The sequence below is a fragment of the Pundamilia nyererei genome, unplaced genomic scaffold, assembly GCF_000239375.1.
Source record: "Pundamilia nyererei isolate P.nyererei 1_Seehausen unplaced genomic scaffold, PunNye1.0 scaffold00048, whole genome shotgun sequence".
Classification (NCBI taxonomy): domain Eukaryota; kingdom Metazoa; phylum Chordata; class Actinopteri; order Cichliformes; family Cichlidae; genus Pundamilia; species Pundamilia nyererei.
This window is the reverse complement of record NW_005187449.1, coordinates 1,686,827-1,696,871: the sequence shown is the minus strand read 5'-3', so window position 1 is coordinate 1,696,871 and position 10,045 is coordinate 1,686,827. Positions and strand designations below refer to the sequence as shown.

The 10,045-nt window shown below is 42.0% G+C and overlaps 1 protein-coding gene across 7 annotated transcripts in view; it reads right to left on the bottom strand.

Annotated features, from left to right (window-relative positions):
* Positions 1–10,045, bottom strand: part of myo6a (myosin VIa) — a 148,098-nt gene that overhangs the window by 120,101 nt on the left and 17,952 nt on the right. For all 7 annotated transcript variants that reach the window (XM_013910759.1, XM_013910757.1, XM_013910758.1 and 4 more), the window contains exon 2: positions 2,970–3,104. In XM_013910759.1, the coding sequence (XP_013766213.1) occupies positions 2,970–3,086 (117 nt within the window). In that variant the 5' untranslated portion in view covers positions 3,087–3,104. The remainder of the gene's footprint in view (positions 1–2,969; positions 3,105–10,045) is intronic.

The following is a 10,045-nucleotide window of genomic DNA, read 5'->3' as shown; positions in this document are numbered from 1 at the left end:
CGGCCAGCGAGTGAGCACATCGTCAGACACTGGCACAAACTGGCTGCAGCGGGACAGACGGGACATTGTTCAGATTCAAGCCCAGAAACTCGCTCTGACAGCAGATCAGAGCATTACTGTTAAAATACTGTTTTCTGTGGTAAACCCAGAGAGGGACCCTTCCTACCAGGAAACCCTTTGATGCAGGCTTTGTACTGCCTCGACCGATAAAACTGATTTATGGTGTTTAAGTTGGGGTCAGAACTGGTTTATCAGCTCCTTTGAGGCAAAACTCAGGGACCCTACTATTTTACTCACATGGCTCCAAGGTGCAAAATCCTCAGGTTTTTAACAAATCCACCTGAGACGGCAGACAGCTTGCACTCTTATACTGTTCGACGCCATCAAAGTTTGCACTGCGAGTTCATTTTAGCCGATTTATTCAACGGGCTCGCGGTGCATGCCCACACGCCGCTTTGAAGAAAAGCAAAAAGGACTTTTCTGATGAGCAGCAGTCAGTATAATTACTGATTTTGTCCAGAACTGCAAAGACTCAGGAAAACTATTTTTAAAAACAGAAACAACACAGTCTAATAGCAGAGGGCCGGGGTTAGCATCATCAGTCACAGGGTTGTTGCAGGCAATGATTTAAGGGTCGTCCACACAGGAAGCAACTAGTAGCACTGTGCTGACCACAGAAAGCCGATGACATTCAGTCACTTTAAGCAACAACGACTGAGATAACTGCTGAACGCTCAAAGTGGGCGGATCCTGAGTTAAAGCTTTCTCAGATTACAGACAGAAGACTGAAACAGCCTCCATTAGCGGTCCAATGCGTCAAGTCAGCTACAAAGACACAAGCATCATTTCCTGTGTTGATGCTCTCATCTTTCAGTTACACAGTAAGGTGACTTATCTGACGCCATCGTCACGAAATATATTTTTGTCACGATGAATATCATGAAGATATTTTGTTAAAGAGGATGTGTGACCAGAAAACCAGAAGCTAGCAGCTCAAAAGGGGCGACATCACTGATGACACTTAATATAAACTCCGTTGTTAACATATCATTGACACGTCACGATATTCACACCCTGAAATGAGACCACAGCGAGCAACAGCAACACCACAAAGGCTGGTTCTGCTCGTAACGTGAGGTCTCATATTTCATCGTATTTCTTTGACTTCAGCACACGAGTGAGAGACTGATACACGTGGGACAAACTTCATTAATGCAAACCAACACACTGTGTGTGCAGAGGTGTAACGCTCCGAGTACACAAATACATAATAAAGCCATCTGTCTAGAAGCATCTTCATCAGCCTTTACTTGTTCCTCACATCTCACTTCTCTACCTGCACCTCTGTCAGTCGCTCCTTTGATAAAAATAATAAGACACGTATGTCAGATTCATGGAGCTTTTTGGTTCTTCAAATGAAAAACATCTATTTTTACACTCAAGTTTGTGCAAATGATTAAAAATAAAAGCCTTGAAAAGGAGTGAAGGGTTTCTGTGAAACAGTGAAATGTAGCAAGAAGGAGCAAGAAGGATACAAATGCTAAAGTGGAATTAATTATAATAAATATATATTAGTAGAAGGCCAGGTATGGCCATAGGTGAGGTAAATAAAGGTCAGTCCCAACAAAATAAAACGTTTATGTTAGCTGTCAGCGTTAGCTTACTTTTACTGTTCCACTAAAGACGGAAGAATGTGTGCAGTAAAAAATACTACTGAAGCAGGTACCGGGTACTTTTAAGGTGGAGTGTCTCCTCGTGTGTTTTATTGAATCCATGAATTGTTGTGAATCACTGAACACTTGAAATTCCCCAGTTGTAATTTTCCATCCATAACGGAGATCATTTCAAACTGGCGTGACATTTAAAATACATTTACCTGGAATCTCTCTGTAAATGCAGAGAGGCCCCGTTTATGCAGTCGTTTGCAGAGCAAATGTGCAAAGATCAGGGGCACAGTAAAAGGTGGAGTAAATATTTCTGGATAGAGATGGTGAGGAGGGAGATAAAAACCATAAAACTGGCTGTGTGAGTGTCGAATGACTGCTGTAAAAACTGCTGCAACTCATTCCAGTAAACGGCCAGAAATCCAGTGAGGCCAACCTTGTGCAACATCTTTTATTCAGAGAAAACATCCAGGAACGAGAGCCACTCTTAAAAGAACGCAGGATTAAAATCACTTTTCCTGTTTAAATATCACTCATGACTCAGGCAGGTGTGGAAACACACCTATGTGGTTCTGTGTTTTACAGGCTGACGGTAAATCAGTGAGGAGCCTCTTTAAAGAGGAACGCTGTCACTGCCAAGGCCTCTCCGAGGGGGAAGATTAGTGAGACGGACACCGAGCTTTAGGGGTTACCACAGCAACAGACTCTCAGTGACATTAAAAGCTTTGCTGAAGGCGATTCAGCACCTGATGCAGCAGAAAAGCGAATCAACGGAGGCGATATCAAAAAAAGCGCGTTTATCTTGCTGCACAGAGCCACTTGGCTTCTGATTAATCAGCACTTGAGCACCGGAGGTGAATCTCAGAGTGAACAATGCTTTATTGCTTCCAGAAAGGTGGCCTGAAGCCCCGCGAGCTAAGTGGGACATTAAATCATTAACACACAGCAGGTGAGAGCACATCAGATAAACCCATCAAAGAAGGGCCAGAGCGGGCCGATCGATTCAAAACCATTTTCATCTCACTCATTCTTCTTCAAAATAAAAGAGGAAGGCATAAAAAGGCTGACGTAGAGGTGATGAAGCTACAGCTAGCCGTTTAAGTCTTTGCTTTGTGTTATTAATACAACGCTGATGCTTGGAGGTAAAATAAATGTCATCCTTCCAACCCGAGTCCTGCACACAGACATCAGGACGCAGTTGGGAAATTGGGGACGGTCTCGGGGTAGGAAGGCAGGCGAGTAAATAAGTCTGCAGTGCAGTAATAACTGCTCCTGTAAAGCAGGTAACCCTCAAAGTTTGCTCACCTTTCCCTTCTGTTTGAGGGGCTCGATGGTGAGGCTGTCAGCTCCGATGTCTACTATGGTTCCCAGCTGGAACCCGTCTGTTGGGTGTGGCGCCCACACCGGCTTCCCATCCTCCATCTCGCCGCTCTGAAGGCTCTGGAAAACATGACACACGACAGTCAGCGGCGCTCTTTCAGCTCCAACATGCAAACATTTCTTTCTGTTTAAAGCTCAGTTGGCTCCTAGTGTGTTGCCTTGATTGCACCTCAGCTCCTTGGTACTCGTTTCACTCAGCAAACCATAAAAATCCCAAACAGCCAATCACACAACACTGAAAGGATGCTGTACTCATGAGTGACATGTAGGAGGTGTGCATCCTGCTTTAAAGTCTGTTTATCTCACTGCACCCTGATGACTTGCATTTCAAAATAATCTTTATTTATCGGACACTGTGCCACGATCCTCTGTCTGAAACAGTTTTAGCCCCTCCCCCTTCAGCCCAGCCTTCTTTTGATTGGCTGCCCCTCACAAACAGAAGGCTTAAACAGGAGGTGGGTGGGGCCACCTACTTCCCTGACTTCCAAAGATATTTTAGAGCACAAACTTTGTTCCTGCATTTGTAACAGCCACGTTATTAAACCATTTTGTCTCTCTTTAGTTTATCAATGAAATGGACATCAAGATTAGAAATATTCATTATACTACAGACTGAAACACAGACAGCACTGACTCTGGGCTTTCTGGAGCTTTTCTGACAGCAAGAAAACCAATTACAGTGTTAGTGAGTCAAAGCAGCAGCTGATCGCGTTACAGCGGCGACACAGGGACAGAAACTCCCTGAAGTCTCATGATGCACTCACAAATCTAGAATAAAATATAGAAGTCGGTTAAAAGGACATTCCAAATGTGCAATAAATGAAGTATTTGTCTTTAGCTTTAGTCATTAATAAGATTAAAACTAGCACACAAAGTAATGAAGTCTGAACGTTAGCATTCCTTAAACAATAAGAAACAAACCTAAAATAAACCAAAACCGCTCTGGAAACTGAACACAGTCAAAAACAAAGGCCCAAAAATTAAATAAAGGACAATAAATTTACAATAACATCGCTGAGGACAAAGCAAGGCACACCAGTGTTTATATTTTATCAGATTTTATGGATTGACAGCTGTAAAAATGATGATTTTCAGCAGCTGTCATTCAAACCTGAAACACTAAAAATCACAAAAATGACGCACTTTATAAAACAGAAGTGTAACGTTTAGGACTTGTTAATCCTCGTAAGAAACAAAAGTTCGAAAAGAAAAGTTTCACAAAGTTTTCAAAAGTTTTCCCCACAGACTGATGTGATGATTTCCATTTCTTCCTTACAGCGTTCATCACACTACCACGCTAGCATCACCACATATGTGTGTCACCATACAGTATAGTATGTCGTGGAAACCCCTATGAGTACAGTAATATGTAGTGATGTAAACAAACGCAAGCTGATGGAGTCGGAGTAGCTGCAGTTCATCATTCCTGTCCTCTCCGTTGTTTCCGTGAATACGAGCGGCCGGAGGCAGAGCAGACCATAAACTACCAGCATGTGTGAGAACCTGACGGTCAGCCTCGCAGGCCAGAGCGTGTTTACACGCACACAGCACGGACTTCCAGCTCAAAAAACACTTTCTATCACACTGAGGTTTTAACCTGATGCAGAATTGATGCATTTGTCACATTAAAGGAAGTACCGGCGATGGTGTGGTTACAGACAGCATACCAGCTTCTTCTGTCACAGCAGCTCTCTGCACGTCCTCCTTCACTACGTCCATGAATCATCTCTGACCTTTGTCCCACATGTCCACACCATCTCAGCCTCAGCTGTACCTGATGGACTCATTTCCAATTCTGTCCCATCCTTGTCCTCGCAATGAAATGCTAACATCTTCAGCTTTTAAATCCGTGACACTGTCTCTAAACCACACATCACATTAGTGGTAAAAGTGGTTGGCTGAAGACAATGACTGACCTTTGTGTAGTAGAGCAAAGAAAAAAAAACACATAACACTGATCTTAAAAGTCTGTTTGTCCCTTTGAAGTGACATTTCTGTGCAAGTTTTTATAATAAACCAGATTATAAAAACTGCCAAAGAATCATAATAAAAATAGTAATGTTAGTGTCTCACAAAGTTAGAAACTCTTAAAAGGACATGACAAATCTGCTTCCTAAATCAGTGAACATCCTGCCGTGGGAACGCGGAGACAACTTTGAAAGCTCTAAAGTGAAAGCTTGTGTTTCACTGGAGGATGACTAAGCATCATCCCAAAGCCTAAGAAAAACCATCGAGGAGCATCGTGACCTCGCTAAGAAAAAAGAGGAGCCGGGCGGGGTGAGCAGCCAATAAGAAGCGAGACTCTGAGCCAGCTCGTTTCCATCCACACAGCTGCGACCGTCACCCAGCAGCTCCCTGCACACACGGTGGCTTCCTGCCAAACAGCAGCAGGCTTTTCTCTGGGAACTTAAAATAATTACCCCGCACTGTCTGAGTGCTGCACTAAGAGCCCATCAAAACTAATTAGGGATATTAAACCATCACAATCTCAGTACAATGAGCCCCTTTTATCAGAGCAGCCTGGACGCTGCTGTAATTGGAGACCAACAGGTGTGATCCCCTCAGGTGTTCACTGTGATGCACATTTACATAAGCAGAAGCAAACCCGATCACACCGCATGCACGCTCCCAAGCTGCACGCTCAAATACGAGGTCACAGGGTCAAACTGTGACCTTGTACGTGTGCAGTATTATTATTGTTGTCACTGGAGAAAAAAAAAAGCGTAGTTATCAGCTGGGACTCTAGGTCACAGTGTGCACTTCACTTAATGCTAATTCCTCTGTTTGTAGCAGCCGGAGGAAGGATTCATGGGTATGCGTTTCAGGCCTCTTGTTCACTTTCAATGAGGTGACATCACGTACTGGCAAACTGAAATGTGGGTTCTCTGGCTTGTTTGCAGTGGAGAGAAGTTCGAGCACGGCCGTTAGCCATTATGAAACTATCCCGAGAGAGAGGCGGGCGGGGGGTAGTCGGTCGTAGCATCTGGCATCAAAATGAAGTGGAAGTTAATGACTGCAGTGAGTAATCGCTGTGCTGTATTTGATATAAGGCACGGCTCATTCAGCATGCTCATCAAAGCCTGTTGAAGCGCTTTGTGAGTGAAGAGACACCTTTAAAGTAACACATGCACGAGTCCAAACATGAGCCCCGAGGCACAGCAGAGCCAGCAGATTAAGGGTTTGGGTGTTAACTTCAACTACTTTTAGAGGGAAGGCCGTTTCAGGTGTGCTGTCCTTGTGTAAACTGCTCCAAGTTTAAATTAAACTTTTAAAATAAAAGCCAAACTGGCAGCTTGGTTTCAAAGCCAAAGGCAAAGATGTTTTAATTAACCACACTTTCGTTTCCCAGGTCGAATTAATTAGTCAAACTGTAAAAGTATAAACCAAGTAAAGACGTTTGCCTGAAGTGCTGCTGAGCAAACAGCTGGAGCCGATGGCCCGGAGAAATGGACAGACGGACGCTCGCCGACTCCTTCTGCTGGCCAATGAGGGCGAAGGTAGTGATCTACAGATATGACCTCACCGACGACTCTGCGTCCAAAAGCTCCTCGATCAGGACATTTAATCCTGCAGCTGAGAAGGAAGCTGCACTTACAAATGGATGACTGATGACCAGGAAGTTCATTAAAAAAAAAAAAAAAAGGACAAAACTATGAGGTCATCCAAACAGACTTCCTGATGGCACAGCTTTGAACTACCGGTAACTGATTCGGACGTTCAGTTCTAAAAAGGTCAAATATATTATTTAAACTAAGAATAAAAAATAAAGTTCATTTCTCAGACTGATCTAAAGTGTCCAGATGCTACAATTGTATTTTATTATATTATTTTATTTTAACCTTTAATATCTGAAACACAACAACTTTATTAAAAATAAGATAATCTTATATTGATGAAGTACTTAAAAATAATAAAATTTACCCAAAGTATTACAAATAAAGCACTTGTTAAAGTTCAGATAAATGTCAGCTGATGTTATATAAAAGGAAACGCATAACTACACTCGACAACAGGCTAAAACAATGTAACCTATTTAATAAGCACACTGTAACATAAACTGTAACTTTCTGAAATTATTTGGTCTATAAAAGCTTAAAAAAAAACTTTATAGTGATATATAGATAGATATATATAGTTATGTATTTACATATATTGTTCCAGTGCAGCACTAGCTGCCAGTCACTATTCACACATCTACAGTGTAGAAGCCTCAAACACCAAGTGACTGACAGCAGCACAAAGTGTACAGGAACCTCAGGACTGTACAGCAGAGGTTCAGTCTGCCACAGCGTCTCACAGCAGGTTAATGAAGGCATTCAAAACTCCCACAGGGAGCCTTCACTCATTCATTCCTGTATACTGCTGCGCGCTGCTGCAGGGCACTTTGGCTTTGAACCTCGGCCTCTAATCGATATGATAATTTTCCATTATGAGTCTAACACTGTCTGCAATCCTCCAGAACAATCGCACACACGGCGGGTCACACAAAGACAAGATCAAACCTGCTACAGCGGCTCAGCGCAGCCTGCACAGACCATCAGAGACACAGCAAACATCTCCTGCAGCTCACAGGATGTGATGTAATCACCTTTAACTCAGCTGAGCTACTGCAATAAAAACTGCTGAAAGATCAAAGAGTGATCGTTCCACTTAGTGGGACTGAGCTGTGTTTGCCTCCCTGCACCCTGGGAAGTTTTCTATAGTATTAATAACAAAAATAATAATAATAATAATAATAATGATAATAATAATAATAATAATAATAATAACTAGCACTCTAAAGCTCAAGCATTAATCTGGTGAAGCTGGAAGCTGTTATTAAAGTTTCATATTTTTAAGAAGTGGTAACAATTTATATATTTTATGGCTCCTGTACCTGAAAACGCTCCATAGCACCGCCTACAAAATTGCAACAAAGAAGCTCCGCCCAACAAGTCAGCCATTTTTACCAAAGAGGCATGTCAGGCATGCTTTGTGCCATTCACAGCTGCTGTACTTTACAGAGGTGGGACTCGCCAGACACCCCGCGATACAATATTTGCACAATACTTCATTCACAATACAACATTAATGCAATTTAAACATTCTGCGATATGCTGAGTATTGCAAAAGCATATCCATACATGTTTTTTTCCAATAAAGTTATCTCACTTCAGTTTTTTCCCCTGCAAAATGACACAAACGTGTCAAGCATACCAATACTGTCACTAAAACCTGCCTCAGGACATTCAGTCTGCACTTCCCCCAGAGTTTTCTCCAATCCCAGGACTCTAACAAGTTCCAGATTTAATCAGATCAACATATAGCAACATGATTTAATTCGCGGGTGCTCATCAATGCCACCCAGGAAGTGATGTGGAGCTTCTTAGAGCGACAGCCAACAACAGTCCAACAAGTCTGTGGAAACTGATTGGACTGCAGTTTTAATTTTGTCTGGAGTTTTGGTTTTTTAGTTCAGTCTTGTTTCTGTCTTTTTAATTGTTATTTTACACTATATTACATTATATTTGTCACTGGCAAATATCATTTCAGATAGCTGAAATAAAAACTGAAAAACCACAACTAACTAAAATGTTTTTGTCCACACCTAGCTACTTTTAAATGTATAAAATCTTTGCTGAAATCTGCAAATGTTTGTCACGAAAAAGATTACAAATCATTAAAAAAAAAAAAAAAAATCACAATGATCTATTTGTCATCCCAGCTGCATAGTTTTTCCAACGTAAACAAAGGCACAACGTTTACCCATCACAGCTGAAAAGGTGATCAAACCTGCTGTTGATCAACTTTATTTCCAACGGTAAGCCCTTGGAGAAACGAGCCTTATTGCTGACTACATTAACATTAAACTGACCCTGCAGCTAATTTTAGACTCTGAACGTCGCACTCGATAATTGTTGCTTTCACCACGGAGCTCACAAAGCTGCAGGGACGACTGATCCCTCCCGTCTGAAGCAGCTAATTAAGAAAACCACAAAGTACCAGCGACAGCCGGCCAGCAGCAGAGCTGAGCCTCGACTGCAGCGCTCACCGTCACATTAATGTTTTTGGGGGTTTTTTCTAGCAAAAGCCTGAAACTAAAAGGGCTGAAGCTATTTCTAGCTGCTGCCCTAAATATTAAAATCCTGCATGGAAGTGTAGCTCCTTAGCTAACCCGTCTCCAGCTGTCAGCATCCTCTGGAGCAGGATTTCCATTAACAGAGTCATTCAGACGAAACATTAAAGACGCAGCTGAGAAGTGAAGGACTGCTGATTGTTCACATCAGACCATCATAATAAAAAGCTGCTTAGAGTGAAAACTTTGAATAAGAAGAAGAAAGGAAAACAGGGAAATACAGGGAAGTGTATTTAAAGCAACTCGCTGGACGAGTTTTCACCTAAGTGCAAATAATGAAACTGAAATATTAGAAACCGGCCACCTCAACGCTGCTGCACGATGAGCATCCTAAAAATAAAAGGGACACACCGAGGTCGCATCATGAGATACGCCTGAAGTCAGAGTAAAAATAACCTTTACTACTTTTTATAACACTTTATAATAAACACGGTAATAAAATATAAACCAAAGTTATTAAATATGCTTAAAAAACAGAATAACAATATATTAATGTTTAGTTTTCATTCATATTGTTCAAATGTATTCTATCATGTTTCACACAGTGAACATGTCGTATCATTAGTGTGGTGCATAATTGTTCACATAAGTTGCATATATTCAAGTATTTCCCAGGTCTGAGAAGCAAAGCGTGAAAGGACGAGCCGGGGAAGCTCCACTGCCTGCAGCAGTGTATCAGAACACGGCCCTCTGCTCTATTAATGTGTCAGCTCATGTGTGACTCACCTGATTAATAAAATGTAAAGCTCATTTTGCAAATGACAGTCCTTATTCCAGTCAGAAAGGAGGATAGAGAGCGCGGCACGCTCACCGGCTAATGTTCTGTCAATCACAAGTCAGCCAGTGAGTACACGCCGGATAATCCTGCTTTAAAAAAAAAAAAAAA